Source organism: Sturnus vulgaris, chromosome 7 (assembly GCF_052056855.1).
Source record: "Sturnus vulgaris isolate bStuVul1 chromosome 7, bStuVul1.hap1, whole genome shotgun sequence".
Classification (NCBI taxonomy): domain Eukaryota; kingdom Metazoa; phylum Chordata; class Aves; order Passeriformes; family Sturnidae; genus Sturnus; species Sturnus vulgaris.
The window spans coordinates 27223030-27243654 of record NC_142249.1 but is presented as its reverse complement, the minus strand read 5'-3'; the positions used below and the strand labels follow the sequence as shown (position 1 = coordinate 27243654).

Genomic DNA, 20625 nt, shown 5'->3' with positions numbered 1-20625 from the left:
TTCTAAACACTTTAAAAAGGAACAAACCAGCCCCTTTGCAAAAGCATGCCATCATTCTCCTTTTTCTCCCAAGTTTCTTTGCCTCCCCACCACTCCTTCCTATAGATGGCACCGTATTACCACGTTTTGAATGATATCCAGAAAAGGGTAAGTTAGTGATTAATTTAATGTATATTTAATCAAATGAGGGGCTAACTGACAAAGGAACAAGCTGCTGGTGACAGAGCAGATAACAGAAATCAAAATGGCTTCTTCTGGGAACTGCAGTAGGATAAAGCTTGTGATGCCCGGATGTTATAACATGATCCGGTCTTTGCTCACCAGCAGGAGGGCCAACAGCATTTATAAACTTAAATCCAGCTCACATGCATTGAGCAAACAGCAGTAGTATTCCAAACCTTTGCTAGCCGTATCTGCTATGCTCCTCTGCCTTCCCGTGACAGAAGGGAACAAGTGCCTGCATCTCAGTACTTCCACCCAATACAAATGCACCATCACTGTAAGGCTGATGTGAAAAGAAAGGAAGGGCAAGTATCTTGGGGAGGACAGTCTTAAACCACTGCTGGAAGATTGATAAAAATGTAATACACACTAAATGATCTTGGGCAGTAGTACTGATAGGTTTGTCTGCTCCAGCCCCATCACTGAAGTTTATGAAGCAACTCATTTACCTTTAGGATTGAGTCATATTCAGTAACCCAGAATACAGACATTGTTGACTTTACTAATAAGATAATTCCCCTAACATCTGCAGCACTCAGCCACTTAACACGGGGCTGCTATTTGAGATGGCAAGGGGAAACTGGGAGATGCTGATTAGAAATATATGAAATTACACTACCTTGCAAAGAGCACACTTTCCTAAAAATTATAGGGGATATTCTGTGTGACTGCTCAGAAAACTAAACACAGCCAGAAATGTTTGTTACAAGCAAAGGTTGCCTCGTATTTTTTCATTTACATCTTAAAGCAGACAAGGGACCTTACTGCAGAATGACACTGCACAGACTATTCTCCCTTCAGCAAACATGACAAGTGTTAATCTTTAAAGAATGAAGATATTTACAACACAGACTTCATTTTACAGTAAGTAAACACACAGAAAAATCAGACTTCACTTTATGCCAAATAAATACCCTGAATGAACAATATTCTGCTTAACACAAAGAGTATCTGTAAAACGTAAGGCAAGTGCAGTTGACAGAAACTGACAGAAGTTCCCCTTCATTGAATTACGCTGCTGTCACAAATGTAAAGTTCTATGACACATATTCAGATATAACACCAGGCAGTGGAGTAAAGCAGTAGTTGGTAAGCACCTATTCATCCATCAAATAAATATCTGATACGAGATAGGCAGAATAGGCACAGGCTTAGGCAGAGGTAAATACTAAAGCAACCAAAAAGAGATTTCTAACAGAACGGTAAATATAACTGTCATTCTAACATTCTTCTCTTTGCTTTATATTTAATAATTATTATATATTATATATAATATATAATATATATATAATTATAATTATTCAATTATAAGGTGCAGCAAATGTTTCAATTTCAGTATTTGGTCAGTAAATCTCCTTGATTCTTCCTGAGGTTCCTTAACCCTTTTCTCACAGTTGCTTTCACTTCCCTTGTAAAATAAATCAAATAAAATAAAGCCCTGTTCTCTGAACTCCAGATACCCCAATCTTAAGGTCAAAGATGTTTTTGCTACCACACCCATTTCTTTTAACCTCTCAATGCCCTTTGATCAAGGGCTGTTGGCATAGGAAGAGCTTTGCTACAGTTGATATTATCTGCAGCACTACAGCAGAAACCTGAAACATTCTTGCTCCCAGCTGACACATACTGGGTTTCTGCAGGGAGCTGCAAAACTTTTAAAATAATTTTAATCTACATAAAAATGGACCAAAGAGGCAAGACCAAAATAAAACCTCTGTTCTGAGAATTAACCACTTCATGTAATCCATGGTGCATGATGAAAAACACAAAACCAAAGTAAACATCCCTAAAAAAATACAAATAAAAACAAAACAAAAAACCCAAACAAGCAAACAAGGCTGTGATTACTGCAAAACCATTACAGCAAGGGAGTTACTATCCTAATATCTAAAAAGTTGTGATAAACCTTTTAATATTACACACAGTAAATCTCAGCTTAATACCATCCTTGGTATTATTACTGGGGAAAACAAAAGAAAAAGCAAAGAAAAGCAGACACACCGATGTGTCCCCCATCTCCTTCCCAGGATGTATTTTCTATATTTTTAAACCAGATTTACCCTTAGAGTATTCTGACTATATTCTCCTATTGCACTAATCTGAGCACATTATGGCTCCACAAACGCTGCCTGTTTCAACTTCCTGCCACTTAAAAAAAACCCCCACACAGCCTCTTCTAAAGAACTAGCTTACATCTTCTTACTACATCCATTACTTTGCTGAAAGTTGAACAAGACAAGGTCAAATTGTATTCAGCACAAGCAGAAAGGTTTGTTATAGTTTTACTTGTGAAGGAATTTATTAATAGCAGATTGAACATGTCTCACACACAGAAGAATGCTCACCTTTCTAATGTTCTCATGATTTCCTGAGGTGAATGATTAATTTCACCATCATTACAAATAAACTTCCTCTCTTTATGAATATTCACACTGTAGCAAAGTTAAAGGGGAAATTTGCAAGATTAAAAATTGATGATTTCCAAGTTTGTACCCAAATCTTTCAGTGAATGTTTCTGCGATATAATAAAAGTAATCAATTCACTTCCATTTCACATTGAATCCACAGTGTACATGTACCATAGAAACTCACAGTCAAAAACATAAAGTAAGCTCCACAAATCTCAAGCTTATTAATGTTTAACCTTCTTTTCCAGAAAGATGTTAAGAATGTCAAAATAATGTGTTAATGAACTAAATAATTTCACTTGAATGCAATGGGCTGGACTTTTCGAGTTAGTTACCTATCAGGTGCATTTACTTCCAGGAATCCTCTTGCTGAGTACCCTGAACTAATATTTGCAATAAACAAAATATACCCTGCACAAGAGGTTTGAAAAAAGTTGGCTTTATCTCCATACCAATTTCTCATAGCCACATAAATGACTGTCCAGTTATTAAGGAATGAGGCTAAAACAGAAAAAACACACATGATGGCTCAAACTCCTCCTTCACCCAAAAACTTGCATTCATTTAATTTTCATGAAAAAGCAATCTACATGTACCTATATAAGAGCACATAATTTACTGAAAGACACAAACGTCAAATATCTTTGCAGAGAACAAACAATCATCAGACTCTTACATTCAGTCCAAAATGAAGTATTAAAAGTTCCCTTCAATAGCAGCAACTTGGTTCCAGGAATTTCAGTTTTTACAGCAAACAAACAGCCATTACTTATTTTTTATATTTTCCCTAAAGTTAGCAGACATGGGAACATTTGCCTTAAAGTGAATAAAAAATTTAGAAATAAGCCTCTTCGAGTGATGTATTATACGATTTCTGGTTTTTAAATGGCATCTCTGCATTGTTCACAAAAACCACACCTAAATACAGTAATGAACAAAATTCTGTTAACATTGTAAGACAACGCAGTATGGATAAAAGATATTTTAGCTGGCAAATGAAAAGCTCCAAATTTCTCCTTTACTAGTGCAGCATGCTGCAGAAAGCAGTGCAATATACACAGATTTTGCATGTTAAATTGTTGAATCTTTACTGCTTTCCATCATTGCATTTATTATCTGCTTATTCTGTTATCAAATTCAAGTTGCAGCCAGCTTAACTCCATTATGTCATATCTGCAAGCATTCCAAATATGATATACCAAATTAGTTTGAAACATTAATAACAGTATTCCACCTTTTTATTTATTTTCAGGGAAATTCTTACTCTACTTAGTCTTTAAAACCATTGTTGAGCGCTCAGTATGTGGCTGAAGAGAAACCGTGTAGAGCTAACACTTACCCAAGGGTTACTGATGCAACTAATAGTAAAAGATTTAAATGACCTTTTCTGTAAATTCATGGTGAACAGAAGGATTCCTAAACATTCCCTCTTGGGTACCTTCACTGCAAAATAGGTATTGTTTTTATTCACTTCTGGTTGAGATTCTTCATTACTTAATGCCCGTGCAAATGGATAATCTGTCTTTTGTATCTTTTCCCTTCCCAAAAGACTGAATGTTTTCAGGGTGAGTGTTTTCAAAGCCGTTCAAAAGTTTTAAATATAAACCAACAAAATCAAGGCACTTAATGTAGTTACATATGAGCCTAAAAAAATTATTACTGAGAATAGTAAGGCCAAATCACAAAGTGAGATTATCAGCAAGGGTGCAACAGGGAACAAGGTAAAAATCTTTCTTTTACAGCTTTGGTTTGAACTCGCCAGAAAGAAGCTTTTTCAGCATTTCAGAATTTTTTCCTTCTGGTGGTAAGGGCCATCTGTCATGATCTGAGGAAAACAAATAGAAGAATTTAGTTAGTTGATAGAGAAACCAGACATTTTAGTTTTGTGTCCTCCCACTGCACAACTTGAGTCACTTGAAGGGCATTATTTTGTAGCCCATTTCTTACCAGGTATTTCTAGGGCATGGCCATACAAACTCTGGCCACCATCCACGACCATGGTTATCCCAGTTATGAATGATGCAGCTGGAGACAGCAGGAAACATACTGCAGGAGAGATCTAGCAAAAGAATGACAATTTTAATCTTTCTTAAACTGCTGGGAATTGTTCATGTCAAAGAAGCTTGTGAAAACGTTTACAGGCAAGATACAGTAACATTTTCTACTTAGTAATGAAAATTGCAACAGCCTTAAAGCCATCCTTCCAGCCACAAACATCAAGCATTTAACAGAGGAAAACCATTAAGCTGTCACAGAGCAGCTCAGGTACCAAAAAACCAACAGAAAAAGGTTGATCGATTTATCAAAGATGCACATTCTTGGTGGAAGAGAGCTAAGTGCAAGTGCCTTGCAGAAGGCAACTTCTTCAAGAAATAATGTCTACTATCAAACACTTCAGCTGCAAATTTTCTATATGACATTGACTACTGGTTAAGTCTCTCACTTGGCACAACCACACATTGCTACAAACTTTCTTCTTTTTAAATATTCCATCACAGTGCAAAATTAAATCTTTTTTGTTCTCCACATAATAAAGTGCTTCAAAATAGAGACATAGAAGTAGACGTCTCTGAAACATTCTGAAATACATTACCTCCTCAGGAACAGCCGACCTCTTGGCAGGAACCTTTGGTATGCTCTTTAACCACATCATTACACCTTGTTCTCCATAGTTTGCAACAGCAGTTTCTGAAAATACCAGCCCCTATTTAAAAACAGCACAGTGAAACTTAAGTTCTCTTGCATACATTTAAACTGATCATTCTAAAATTGTGAAGTTGTCATTACTGATTTTCTGTGGGACTGAACTATCTAAAGAGCACTTGAATATAAATTTTTGAATGCAATGGCATAGTATAATTTATACAAGAAGGTAATTTGGCTGTTAGCCACATCTCTGTTCAAGCACAATAATTCTGATTATGCCAATTCTCCGTTGTCACTTCAGTAACAAAAAAGTGGGGTATAAAAACCCCAGAGGCTGCTTTGCAATTAGAAGCATTTCATGTTAAATTACAGCAGGAAACTACAAAGCCTCAAGATCAAGTTCTCAAAAGTTTCTTGTCATCTGTAGGAGCACTTATCCGATTCATTGTGAATTACAGAAGCAGACAAATTTCAGTCAGAATTCTGACTCTCCCTACTTAGCTGCTGTAGAAGCAGGAAAAGATGACTGTGTTTGCTCTGGTGACCACACAGTCTGGTTTAGTTTTGAGAAGGAAGATGGCAATGCGAACACAGATTTACATCCACCAGTTAGGATAGAACTTTTGGGACTCAAGTTTAAGTAAAATAGCAAAATTTTAATTCACCCATGAAGCGTATAACTTATGTGAAACTATTTTTTTCAGAATGCATATTTTTCTCTCTGTGTATCCATTCTCTGCAGGTTACTCTCCTCCCATAAAGCAGTAACAATTTTGTATTGCTGCCACAGACCTGATGGGTCCACAACAGTGACAGAAGTATTATTGTAACTACAATATGGACTTTTGTTACCAGCATAGTAACAAAGCTAGCAAATACTCCTGAAACAGCCAAAGCCCTGAAGTGTTCGCTCATCAAAAACTTCTTCTGACATGTGCTATAATATCTAATCAGCATGATTCATTAGGTAATTAGCATGCCTGAAAAGTATATTCACATAATAATGCTGTCTTAATTACTTACTTCCCCAAGACTTGATAAATCAGAAAAAGCAGATAAACAGGAAATACAAGTCAGTAATCTTATTATTTAATATGTCTCCAGATGAATTGGGTCTCACAAAGGTTACATAAAAGCCTGTACCTGAATGATTAACACACATCTGCCATTAAGCATTCTATGCTATGCCAAACAAAGCAAGCCAGATGTTTTAGGACAAGAGGCACAACAGACATTCTACAAAAATAGTAGCAAGATTTTCCTAGGGATCACTTAAACAAATATGACACTTCACCTATGACACTCGCTGTGAGATAAGTTAAATTCTGACTGTAGAAGTAGCCAGAAAAAGTTTATGTTTCTTCTATTAATTTCAGGGGAGTAAATGTACAAAATAAATTGTGGATAAGAGAAAATTACAATAGCTCACACATTCTCAAATATCAAGGCTAGAGCTTCTATGTAACTTCTGCACTACAAAACGTAGTTGTTCTTTCTATATAGTTATTTAAAACAATTCTACCTGCTGTTTACTTCCTCAGAAATGTGGCAGGCATATTTTAGCTGACCTGTGTAGTGGTTTCTTGTCTGCATAAACTTGATAAGAAAAAAAATCAAAACACACATTTTTACATATGATTTCTCTGAGAGAAGGTACACCCCAACTACAGTTTCTTTATATGCTTAAAGCTGAACTAACTTAACATGTAGAAGACAAAGGAAAAGGCATTATGTTAGACATTCAGAGATTTTTGAATTAAGTTTGTAAATGTAGGTGGAAACTATTAGCATACCTGAACCTCAAACAGAAAATGTTTCCTGAACTCGGAAGTAAAGTATCCATTACTGAAACATAGAGTGTTCTGTAATTTTATGTCAAGGCTTTGTAAGACAGGTCACCAACTCCTACCAGTATAATTTCATTTAGCTATAAAAAACCTAAAAACCAAGTGTGCCAAGTCAAGGCAGAAAGCAGAAGTAATTTTATCCCACATCCTCTGACTCATCATCCGAAAGTACAAAAACACTGTCAAATGGCCCAAAGAACACAGCAAGGAAATTAAAAATAAATAAATACATAATACACACACAGTTGCACTGGTAATAAATTTTAAAATCTATTTTGGTCCAAAAGCTCTAACTGTGAATAGGTATAACAGCAATTTTAATCAGATCATTTGCCATTACTTACGGGAGCAACGCTGTTGATTCTCACTCCACTGTGAGCCCATTCTAAAGCTAAAGTCTTGGTTAAGTTATTCACTGCAGCTCTTGCAGCTCCTGAGTGCCTATGGAGAAAAGAAAGCAAAGGAAGCATCTGTTCCCTTAGCTAAGAGTGTCCAATGTTAATTCTACTGCAGCCTCATTAGGGTATTCAGAGTGGTTTTCTGTGGCTGGACCAAGTATCTGGAAGAGAGAGACTCTCTAGTTTCCAAGTTTGACCATGGCTGTTTAAACAAGCCATGCTGTGATGTCCTATCATTGCTAGAAATACCTAAAATCTCTTTCCCAATGCAAAATGGGGTCACTTACACTCTACTGCAGGAGGAGGCATATAAAAAGAGAAACAACTGAAGTTCAAGCTGTGTAAAACTACCTGTAGCCTGCACAGGTAAAGCAACACTTGGAAGAACAGTGATCTGAAAGATTGTTTAAATCTTGTGACAAACATGATTAAAATAAGTCACTATTCAAAAATTACTGTAGGTGGATGGAGATAGAGACATGAGAGTCAGAGTGAACACCTGCACCTTGCTGCTGTAGGTAACTAGTCTGAAATGATTACAAGCTTGAACTAATGTAAACAAAATTACTGCAGTAATGAATTGTAGACAGTTGTAGTCAGAGAAAATGAATAAATTTAGCTGCTTTAGCCTAGCAAAACAGAGAGATAGATAAAATAAGAAGATATGGATAAAAATAGTTCCTCAAATACAGCAAAATAATAAGAAAAGCTTAAGAAAGACATAAGATAATGTAACTTATTCATATGTCTAGGCCAGAAATAGATTACCTCCAGGCACACTCTGAGGAAACATGACAACTGTTATGTTCAAAATTAATACTTATAAAACACTCATATCAAGTGACTTTTGGCATGAGTGGTGGCTAGACTTGTAAAGGCATATCTTTTTCAACAGTTCATTTCTGCAAGAAGTTTCAACTCAATTTAATTTGGAAATAGTTTTGTCTATCCATCTACATACAACGGTTACTTAGGAAAAACATTCCACTGTTATTCAGAATGAGCTTGTTTTTCCTCTTAGTTCAACTCAAATTGAAACATCTTCAGTCTATTTGCCATGACAGTTGAACCAGATACCACAGTGGATATACTCAAATAACTGTAGCTTCAGCACCACCATGTGGATCTCTATCTTTATTCTGTACTGTGAAGAACAAGCCAGTGAGAAAATATTCTGCTGTTCCTTAAAAAATGTTGGTTTTGAAACCATTCAACCCTGCATGAGGACAAAAGATATAATGCAACACTTACTCAAAATACATTTTATATTTCTTCAACAGAAACTCAAAGTTTAAAAAAAACCGACAAAAACAACAAACTGAAAAGGGAACTATTTCCAATTAAATGAATTTCCAATTCACTGGAAAGCCTTGCTTCATAGTTTCTTACAAACAAGTGGAGACCAGAGATGCCATCTACTGGATTAATAAGAGATCCTCACACATACAGCCAAGTGATACTCTTGCTCTCTCATGACCTTTCTGAAGTGTTTAGGAACAGGTAGTACTTATGGGGGAAAAATATAAGAAAGTGTAAGAAGAAAATATATATTACGACATTCCAGGAAAGCCATTTCTCACAGCAGCAGTAATGTTGACAATGGCTCCTCCATGATCCTGCATCCAGGCATTGTACACTGTATGAAGGAGGAAGATAACCTATAAATATCAGAAGAAATGCATACAAATGAACTTGCCAACTGGAAACCAAATTTGGACTCTTAATTGCAATCACTCTACTCATTTGTCATACTGGTTTAGAAAAAAAATCTGCTATTTGTACCACAGCCTTGCCAATCCAGAGGTGAGGCCATGAGGCAACAGGCAAAGTCCAGGTAAGGCTCAAAGACTGTAAAGAAGCATTTGATGGAAATCAAGATTTCAGTTTTCCATGTAAATTACTTTAATTTCCACATTCCAAATGCAATCTGAGAATGACATACCAAACTTAAATTTAAGCCTAAGTTTATATCTCTGAAGAAAGTATTTCCCTATGTTATATATAGTGAATACAGGCCACAAAAGTTAAGTGATTTTCCTATAGTCTTTTAAATGAGTATCCAAGTCAACTGACTTCCCAAACCCAGCCTTAACCAGAAGATCGTGCTTGCCTAAATGTACGTTTATATTTATGAACAAATGCAATACACCATTTAATGCAAAGCTTTGGATGAGATTCAGGAAAATAAATATCCACTGTCAGATAAGTGCATGAAAAAAAGAAACTAGGGAAACTTTATATTTCTTATCTTCTGGTATTTCTGTAAAAAACAAAGCCAAATAAACATAAAAAGGTTACTGTTCAGACCTTACCTGCTTTGCAACAATAGAAAGTCCCTGTCAGGTTTGTGTCTATCACGGCATTCCAGCCTTTTGCACGGATGGCTTCAGCAGGACTTGTAAACTGGCCCCCTCCATTATTCACCAGGAAGTCAATCTTCCCATGCAGACTCAGTGTAGACTTCACCAAAGCTTCCACCTGAAACAGTGTTTGTTAATGTGGTATGATGATCAAGGTCTATCCAATTTTGTTCTCAGACAGTATTTTCTCCCTCATGCCCTTTTCACAGAAAAGGAGGAGCTCCAGCCTTCAGCAAGGCTGTAAGATTGGTATGACAGGTTTAGCCAGCCAGGAAGGGCTGGGCTGTATCCCTGTTTACTTAGGAAATGTTGCTGGTATAATGCAGGTGCTGTATAAAATACCACCACCCAAAGAAGAAAGGGATTTAAGCTGCTGAAGATTGGTAAAATCAAACAGACACAAAATGACCTACTAAAGATCTCCTGATGTTTTTCAGAAGAATGGGGGTGTTCACATGAGATCTGTGAAGAGTTCCGTATAAGGTAGCTGCTGTTATTTTTATCTGACCATATAAACCTGACCATTTTAAATAGAAAGCATAAATCATCTTGTGGAGTTTTATCATCCTTACATAGAGGTTTAGTACATGCACTACAGCTCTGACATAAGAGCTGGAAATAGCCAGTCTTCTTACACAGAGCAAGAAGGCTAATTACCCTACAAAACATGAAGTCTAAAAAATGCTGGAAATACAAGTTATTTTATTTAGCAAAACTATTATTGCAAGATAGTAATAAGAACTCCATAGCAGCAACTTAATAATTTAATATTTATCTCAAGAAACAAGAAATGGGACAACACAACTGTTTCTTGCTTACATCATCAATGATAAGTAGATACCATGCATCAATTATTCCTACTCAAGCATACATAAAAAGATAATCTAGCATCTGTGGTCAGAGAAAAACAGAAGAAAAAAAAACAAAAAACCAAACAGGTGGAGCAATGTTGCCACTCAAACAGATTGGGCTAGGGGAAGGATATCAATCAGCCTTTCTCTGTATTGAGTTAGCAGTAGAAAACATCAGAAACAAAAAAAAAGTGCAAGCAATGCATTATCCGTATCTCACAAGGACACAACCCAGTCTCATAAAAATAGCTGCCTTACATCTTTAATTGCTAACAGCACAGGGTGGTTTAACAGGATAGTATGGACCCTGTTAGGATGCACCTCTTGAAAGAAAAAAACCCTAAACATGTAATGACTGAAAACCTAGTGCCTGCTGAGAAAAAATGCCTTAAGAAAATAATTTTGATACCTAAACCTAATCCTCAAATTCTGAATGTCATCTTATTCCTCACTTATTAGTCACTGCAGGCTGTGGGATGTGAGGAAAAAAACCCAGAAAACCACAACAGCTGTGACAGCAGCCCTAAACTCATAGCTTGGAGGAACAGCCATGCCACAAGGACATCCTGGCTTTTCTTTTCTCCTGTTGTGAGCAAAGGAAAGTCATGTCTAGCTAGGCAGCAAAAGTTATGCTTTTCTCGGCAGTATCAAACTCTTCCCCTGTCAGTCTGAGAATCTTTGAACAGTATTCTCTGTAAGTCACTGAAATATGGGCTCATTTATGGAACAGAAATGGTTTCAGTACAAAGAAGATTTGAACAGACTAAGGCTATTCAGACTATGGAAGGATGGGAGACAGTCAGAGAGAAGGAAAAATGCCAAGAATGATAAAAAGAAAAGACAGAAAACAAATTAACAAGAAAAATCCACTGAGAAGAGGCATTAAAGCAAGTTCTCAACAGCTGGACAAAATGTATGCTATATGCTATAGTGTATCAATTCAAAATGGTCCATAAGTTGCACTTAAGGAACAGTTTTTGCTCCTACATATTGCACCACATTCTCAGGAAAAAAAAAATTAAGAACAACAAATGCATATCAGTTCTGTTTTCTGAAAGGCAGGAAAGGCCAGAAGGTTCTCCAGTGACAGCTCACATGGCTCCAACTGTAGCAATCTTCAAATAGTCTTCTGTGCTGTAGAAAAAGCATCACTGCAGTGCTTCTCCCAGGTACAATTAACATGGTGACAACAGCCAGCAGCACAAGGAGAAGGAGGGTCTGATAGAACACATTTAAATCACAGTGACTACTAAAGAAGATTCTTTTCTATCGCTATAATTTTAAAATCCACTTGGAAAGAACTTCTTAGATAAGCTATTAAAGACTCTTTGGAAGCAAAGCAAAGCTCCATGAGGTAGAGCAACTAGTTTAGGATGTTCTTTTGAAAAAGACAGAAAATAACAAAATCAGGCACTTCAGACATAGCCAGAAGATTGGAGATCTGCAATAAGGAACTTCTGTGTGTGACTGCAACTTCGATGTATTATGCAGTAGCACATATTCACAGACAACTGAGATGACAGTAGTCATTGACTCAGGGAAAAGGGACAAATGTCCACATGCATTCACAGGTCACGCTGTGTGAGTAAAACACACAGGCAAACAACCCACTACAGAGTGTTAGAGATTTGTGATTTGGTGCCTAGAACTAATAGGCATTCTGGCCCAGTGGTAACAGGTATTTTTACTGCGTTACTGCTGTTTTATTTAAAAGTACAACAAGAAGAATCTCTTATCCACAACTCCCCACCAAGCCACAGTTTTTCACTACAGGCTTCACACAGATAGGCATTAAGTATTTATAAACCAACTGAGCCTATGCTAAGCTATAAAGTTTATTGGGAAAGCTACTACTCAACTCAGCCACAAGGTATGTGCTAAGTAGCACTGCACTGAGTCTGTCTGAAGTTGTCTCGTTGATGTCCAAGTGCCAGATTTTACCCTTGGGGTCTGGTCCAGCAGCAGGTTCTGTTGCTGGAGTCCAAGTATGAAAAGGAGATACCATGAACAGAATTCTGAATTGCTGATTTCAAGAACAACTGTGGCTTACCAGTACAAGGTTTTATCTTCCACTTACCTAGACATGTAAGCTTCTACTTGTCTAGGTGCCAGTTAAAGAAATGTTTGTCCACAGAGTAAAACAAAAAGACTTTACAAGTGTAAGGATTTAAAGAGTACAGCTGCCTGTCTCAAAACACTGTCAAGGCCACAGAAGGAACTTACTGTAAGATGAAAAGCCACCAAAGCAGGAACTTGAGAGAAGCACAGAAGGGAGGAATTTGCATCAGGAAAGTGTTAATTCCAGGCCTAGCAGAGGTAAGGTCGGGTTAGCACATCTTGGTTAATGTATCTGGACAGAAGTGCTCACTGTGGCAAACTGTGGGAAAGGAAGCAACTGCTCATACACATCACCCCAAGTTATGGGAATGGCATCTGGGACCACCCCATGGATACTCAAAACTTGGCCTATATGAAGGTGGTACCCCCAGAAGACTGACAGGACATTGGTGCATCCATGGCTCATGACTGTCATCTGCTTGGTCTCTGTCTCTCTCAGTCTCTCTCCCTCCCTCTCTCCCCTTAATTCAGACATTCATTCCTCATGTCTTGTCTCTGTCAACAGATTTTGCTGTAGCTCAAAATTTAAGACACAAAAGGAGATAAATAAAAATACACATGCACACAGAGCTGTCTGGTTTGCATCTCAGCAAGAGCAAACTGATCTGCTCTCAGCACATTATGAGGGCAATGCCAGAAAATACACAAATAATAAAAATCACTTCAGCTTCATAATCACTAAGAAGCAACATCTATCAATATATACACTCCAAACCGCAGGAAAAGGGAACAGGTGCACAATTGCTGCTCCAGGATAAGGCCCCATGACAGAATACAGAAATATATTCTGATGACAGAATAGAGACACCTCAGGTTCTGTTATCCCAGAACCCTCAACTCTGCCATTTTTAAAAATAAAACAGGTTTTTATCTTTTACAGAAGACTCAATGGAACACTAGTCAAAAGCAGCAGCAAACTCATGACAAAAATAAGCCTGACAGGTTATGCACTGTTGAAAATCCTCCATCAAACAGGATTATTTCTTGCACATTAAAAAAAAAGTAATCTTTGCTAGAAAGCTAAAGGGCTTCTAAGGATGAAGATTTAGAGACTTAAAAATGTGACTTCATTAAGTTATTCCCATGATATTTGGCATCAAGCTTCTGCAGCAATTATTTCACTGCATCTTTTTTTGCCTCTTCATAGGCCAGAAAGAGCTCTAACAAACATCCTGAACTACATGATGAGGGATGAACCTCCTAATGCTTGAATTTCACAGATCCAAACTAGAGGCATGAGCTGTGTCATCTTCAAAGCAGGTTAGTTACTTTAAGATTTGCAATAGGAGGCAAAAAATAATCTTCTGGAAATTTGAAAGCACCTTCATCTTTCTTAAATTTTCCCTATACAAAGTCCTTCCCTCCAGTTTATAAAATTCAAATAAGGACAAAATTTATAGAGGCCTTCAGAGATATGCAGAACAACCGATGGAGAAGGAGGGTTAAAAAAATGGCATTCTATAATAAGAACAAATGGCTTCTTCCTACAGGTGATCAGGATGGCTTCCTTTAAAATAAAGATTTACTCTTAGAAAGACTTCAGTGAGATTTCAGAGAGAATGACATATTAAATGAATTATGGAGTTCTTCAGGAAACTTCCTGGGCTTTGAAGCTTGTGATAGATCACTTCTGACATCTAAGGGAACTTGAACTCCTAAGTTGTTTTTTTTCCTGTTGAAACATTTATAATGTTTTTCTCCTGCACACGTTCTTTGGTACCTGGTATAAAGCTAAGAAGGAGGATGTAGTGACTGATACGGAATTCTTGCAGAGGCTTTTCCTCTCTAACCAACAATGTGCTCCCATCTTTTCTGAGGTAAATACTCTTCACTCATACTAAGCTGAAAGCAAACAATGAGTTGTAATGCTACTAATGAGTAGCACGCTGAGCCAACACAGCTGTAACTAGTCTCATTTCTTTCCTGAGGGAACCCAAAAGTTTACATGCCCTCTCTTCCCCTCTTCCACTGTAACAGGAAGCTCTTCCTGTATTTGTGAAAATACTGTACCTCTACTCAATATTTGCCTCCTAGGCTAGACAAATCCTTAACGACATCTTTTACTGATTCCTGTTCCTATGACTCCAAGTCCCAAGCACTAAATTTTAAGTAAGAATGGAGTAGGTTTTGAAATTGGATGAACAATACTCTTTGAAGTAAAAGCCCAGAGGTACTTTTCTTCTAGTTTCCACAAGGCAAGCAAGTGCAAATTAGGAAAAAAGTACGTTTCACCATTGCTGCTCTAGGAAAGATAATAAATAAGCAATAGTAAGCAGTGGGAGTAGAAAACCTGCCATACACTTCAGTTCTGACAGTTTCTAACAGTGTAAGTTAACAATTGTTAATTTGAGTTTATCTAGTTTCAATTTACAATCCAAAGTACCTAAGTGTAAGGAAATGCTATCCTCACTACAAATTTAAGAGCTGAAAACACAAATTTCTGGTCCAACAATAAATTTAGAAATTAAGTAACACATTCCAGGATTTAGCAATCTTTGAGAATCTCAGTATTAACAGAAGAGAACAGAGCCAGAAATGCAGAAGCTAAAGAACAAAAATCACAGGATGTCTCAAACCAATAAAAACTCTGATCTTGGAGATGGACATCTGGAATTGAGAAATATTTAACAGGTACACAAGTTCTTATGTTAATATGCAACAGAAATTGCATTCCTTTTCAGATCGTCGGCAAAAGGCTTATGAAATTTTCATAGCAATTTTTTTCTAAATTGAACTTCAATAGAAATAAGAGCAGTTGGAGAACTGAAGTGAGTCAAACTGTAAGACTAAATCAATGACCGAAAAGTTCAAGACTAGAGTTTAATGTGCCTTTTTTCTCTGAAGCCTCTCTTCAATAGAAACAGACATGAAAGGACAATGGTTGAAGAAAACTTCCACTGATAGGAGATATCCAATAGAACCTTTACTAATATCACATGAAAAGTTCTAGGAAAGTTCTACTGGGTCTGTAAATGGGTAGAGTTTAAAAGAAACTGGAAACAGGACAATTCTATGATGAAACTGCAAGGTAATAGCAAAGATAGAAGTTTCTTCAAGTATCAGTATGGCCACCCATGATACAAAATAATGCCTAAACACTTTACACAGCATTATAAAGAAGGCTTGAAAAGCAGCTTCGAAAATTTCCAAAGCCACTTATGGCTGTTCTGTCAAATAGGTGTTAAGCCACACTTAAAAAGGAAACAAAGAAGGAATGGCAGTTTAAGAGATTACCTCATTTCACCATCCAAGCAAGCCCCTTACCATCTCACAGAACACTGCAGTTCCCACTAATCAATTTCAGACTGATAGAGAAATAAGATTCACCTCCAGAAGGTTATTAAGCATGTCAGAGTACTTTCTGCAAGAAACAGACCTGAAAAAAAGATTAATCTTTTTTTCCTCTTTACCTCTTTTCTTTCCTGTAGCTTTAATCATGCAAGTTGCCCTCTGACATCTGCCATAACCTATTATGTTGCACTGCTGATGCCAGTAAATATACACCTAAAATTCACTGGTAGGTGAAGTGACATACTGCACAGCCCCAGGGTTCATCTCCTTAAGTCTGAGTAGATCACTATAAATATTTTATGGCACGAATTGTTCCACAAGGGAAGAATTTTTTGCTTTATGGCTATATATTAGGATATTTCCAGAAGCTTCATAGCTACTGAAGGTCATTAATATTTAGGTTAAGAAAGACTTCAAGAGGTTCAGAAAAATGTAGCAATCAGTGGTTATTGGAGGGTTTTCTAGCAGTCTTCAAAAAGTTAAAAATCCAACCTGAAGTTGGACTTTTAAATATTTAATTACCGAGATAAAAAAAATAGGATAATTCTGAAGAACCTGGATTACATACTTTTGCTCTTGATCTTCCATTTTTTGTAATATGAAGAAAAAATTTAAAAATCAACTTGAGTAGTAACAGAGTTTGCAATGAGGCACACCTCAAACTATAACCAAAATTTCTGACATGGCTAATATATTATATATCTGTGGGGTTTTTTGGCTTTTTTACAAGCCAAATTGACAATGCAGGGCACTTGAGTCAAGTCACAAGCATTCAGATTCCATGCTATGCCTTCCTGCTTGAAGGAACTATTCTGAGATTTCCATCTTCACAAGTTTACACCCCCTCACTTCTGTCACAGCAATGTGACAAAGAATCATGCTACGTGGGCTCTAGCTCCCTGTAGAACATGCCAGTTCCAAGGCCTGTGCCTCCCAGAAATATCTGAAATATGCAAGCATGGTCAGAAAAATATTTGCCAATATTTACAAATGCTTTTTTGCTTAGGTGGCTAACAAATGTCTTTCCTTGGGAAGCACATCTATCCAGATCAATTTGACTGAGCTTTGGTTCACCTTTCCACCTTTCATCTAAGCTACTTTTGAGAAGGCCAGAAATCTTTAAAGATCTAAGAATTTCTATACATAATATGCTTTTAATATGTTAAGCCCAGAAGAAGATCACTAATCTTTACCTCTTCTTCTTTGCGGATATTGCACTCTATGGGAATCACTTGGGCAGGACTCATGGAAGCAAATCTATTATTCAGCTCTTCTGCAGCAGCTTTTAATCGGTCAAATTTACGAGAGGCAATAACAACACTGCAGCCTGTAGAAACAAAATGAAACATTCTTCAGCTAACACAATTATGCTACTTTTTTAGTAACATCATGGAGATATCCTGTAGGATGTGCATTTATTAGTCACTGACTAGAAAATAGAGTGTTGAAGTTCCTCCAAGAGAGAGAAATGACTGATGTCAGGTGCTTCCTAGCAACAAGATCCCCCTGTGCCAGGAAAAGAGAAATTACAAAAAAAAAAGTCCACAAGGTTTGTGGAAGGGAAGATAGCCTGTGAGTTGCAGAGTCAGCAAAGCAGCTTTCAGACATCACTTCTGCTGCTTTTGCTCACAGCTGCCTCATTTATCAATTAAGTGATTTAAAGATGTTTCAGCAGGTCTTGATTACAAAAAATGCTTGCTCTTAAAACCACAAAAATAATCTTCCTGTACAATTGGCTGTAATTTTGACTAGTAGTGAGTAAATGTGATGGTCTGCTTTTTAACTCTACAGAGACTGAAGGGAAGGATAATAGCCTCATAAGATTAATCCCTATCTGCAGTCTACAGACAGTGGGAACAGAGCCCTCCCTGTGGCACTGCAGAATCCTAGCTGCAGAAAGGAGAGAAAATAAAATAAGGCAGGAGCTCAAGTACTCTTTTTTTCAGCATTTGGAGGCAGAAGGACTCATTCTATGGAGAAAAAACAATGCATGTGCCAAACTTAAGTCAAGCACACTACAACCAGTCTAATTTCTTTTATCACACCAGTGGACTCAGGACAGCTTTAAGGCTTCAGCAATTGCTACTACATAGCCTAAACCAAAGGATACCAAATTAATTCCTAGTGCAAATCCAGCAGGCAAGCAATTTCATGTAATGGATAAGCAAATTACTAGCCAAGCAGGCAAGAAGGTCTTGCTCACAATTTGCTCCTTCCATAATCTTAGCATTTCAGCAGAAGTAATCCCTTCTTCATACCAGGAGTGCTGCTCATCTGCTTTAATATAAACCATCCTCAACCAGACAAAAAAAAGGGAAAAAGCTGACATCTTGCCAGGTGTGGGGCTTCCCCCCCCTCCCCCGTTGCAGAGTGGAATTCGGCCTCTTATGTGATCAAGCAAACACCAGAATTAACTCAAAATAACTAGTGGGAGCAAAGAGCAGCAAGCTGTTCATTTGACTCAGGCTGTCTTGTGAAATTATATATTAAAAAAAATATTAAAGATAAAAGAGTTTAATTCTCCCAGAGGGAAGCGTTACAACTACACACCCTTAGGAATAGGAGCTTCCCTTTTAATTAGTGGCCATCTTAAAACAACACATATAAAGACAGTAGTCTCTGAGGTCTCCTGATTTTTAAGAACTCCAGTCACTTGCACAACCACCTAACTAACACAAAGTTCATAAAATGCCACACACAATTACCAATTAACACAAAATACTGAATCATAGTAGCCCAGTTGTATTTACTAACTTAAGCCCTTATTTACACACACACTGATATAGAATAAGGTCCAGTAGAAGACTATACTTTTGCTAAATAAACTAATTGGGAGAGGGCAAGATTCTAATCACTGAAGAACACTTGGTACATATTGTGCAAGCTGACACTACATCATTTAATTTTCTTCACAAGGAATGACCAGACAGTTTCCTGACAGGGTCAGAGAAAAGGGCATAAGTTTCCAGATAAAAGGTTTAAATTTGCCCAGAAGGCCTCAAAGGAGACTGGTTATATAAACAATGCATATCATGACTGGCATTATCTGACACTGCTCTTATGCCTGTAAGAACCAGCCCCCCTTACCTGAAGTGCAGAGTATACATGGAAATAGTTCCTGATCATCATCTTGTCAGCAGTAACAAGCAAGTCTACAGGCAAGGAAGGTTACTCACTCAGTCTTAAGCCCTGTATAGCTCTTTCTTCATTTTATCTCATGTGCTTTGTATAGATTTGTTTTCTATTGTGTTTTATTTAGGCTGTTATGGACACCCTTTTGTTACTGTATTTTGCTTGAGAAAAACAGCATAGATCAAATTAAGCACAATTTTAAGGTAATTGGGTAACATCACCAACCAACAGTGTAATGATGCTTTAAAAGCGCCTCTTTAAAGCAGCATGTAAAGACATTTGAAAAAAAAATACTTCGTTCCCCAGTAATACAAAGGTAACAGAACTAATCCTCCATTCAGCTCCACAAAGCAAGTGGAAAGCTGCGGCACAAAGGCCAGGAGAGGCAGAGATGTCTCCCAGCACAGCCTTAACAAAGAAAGCTCTTTACTATGCAGTGCAGCGGTGCACATTCCAACAATGCAAACCACGGCAGCGTGACACAGAGAGGATTAACACTAGCGTTGGTACTCTGAAGGCGCTGAATCCAATCGTGACAATAAACTATCCAAACCCTTGCCGATGATCCCTAGCACTGATGTTGAAATCTGCAGGAAAGGTGTTGCAAGGTGGATGTGGGAGTCCTTTCTACCTCTCCCGGTCGCACATCAGAAAGTCAGAATGCCTTTCACTCTAGGTTTTATCACTTCTCTGTATTCAGCGTGGAAAGGAAACCTACGCCGTGCATCATGAAGGTGTTCTTCAACCTCAGGACGTTCCCGAAATCGCAGTCACATGGGAGAAGCATTGTATCTCTAAGATGTTACTGTTCAAGGATACTACTCTGTTCAAGGTTCAACAACCTCGTAAATTCAAGTAAAAGTAAGAGGAGAACTCATTGAAGGGAGAGTCTGAGAGAAAGGGTCCTGGTTTAACATAACCTCATTGACCTCTGTGTTTTAAAATAGCGCGTGCTTTGCGGGCCAAAAGGCACAGCCCCACCTCAACCTGATCTCGTAGCCCTTGCTATTCACCGATCTTGTCACAGTGTCCTACCCACGGCTCCTCACACCCCGTCCCCGAGCGCCGTCAGCCCCCAGAACGGAGCACTGCCCCTCCATCCGCCCCCCCAACACCGCCTCGCCCCGCTGCCCCACCGGGGCTTCCTGCGGAGCCCGCTCCGCGCCCACCTAGCGCCAGCAGGTCGGCGGCGATGGCCTTGCCGATGCCGGTGCCGCCGCCGGTGACGATGGCGACCCGCCCGCGGAACAGCCCCGCCGCCAGCAGCCCGCGCCCCGCAGCCGCCGCCATCTTCCCCCTCCCTGCCCTGCCCGCCTCAGCCGCGCCGCCCCCGCCGAGTGACGCGCGGCCCC

At 38.2% G+C, this 20625-nt stretch overlaps 1 protein-coding gene across 1 annotated transcript; it reads right to left on the bottom strand.

The window, feature by feature from the left end:
• Window positions 1-3165: 3165 nt before the first annotated feature.
• PECR (peroxisomal trans-2-enoyl-CoA reductase) lies at window positions 3166-20570 on the bottom strand. The gene is made up of 8 exons (XM_014889754.2): window positions 20443-20570; window positions 17335-17468; window positions 9834-9999; window positions 9076-9157; window positions 7468-7564; window positions 5224-5334; window positions 4578-4689; window positions 3166-4455 (listed from the first exon to the last, which is right to left on the bottom strand). The coding sequence occupies exons 1-8, from the start codon at window positions 20561-20563 to the stop codon at window positions 4367-4369; spliced, it is 912 nt and encodes a 303-aa protein (XP_014745240.2). The 5' UTR covers window positions 20564-20570; the 3' UTR covers window positions 3166-4366.
• Between the last annotated feature and the right edge of the window lie 55 nt (window positions 20571-20625).

Bases quoted from the DNA above. Each gene is read 5' to 3' on its own strand.
- PECR (XM_014889754.2), bottom strand. From the start codon at position 20,563: ATGGCGGCGGCTGCGGGGCGCGGGCTGCTGGCGGCGGGGCTGTTCCGC. The intron at 9,158-9,833 runs GTAAGGTCTGAA...TCCTTCATACAG, and splicing joins TTTCTATTGTTGCAAAGCAG to TGTACAATGCCTGGATGCAG. The intron at 5,335-7,467 runs GTAAGTAATGGC...GTTTTTAAATAG, and splicing joins GAATCAACAGCGTTGCTCCC to GGGCTGGTATTTTCAGAAAC.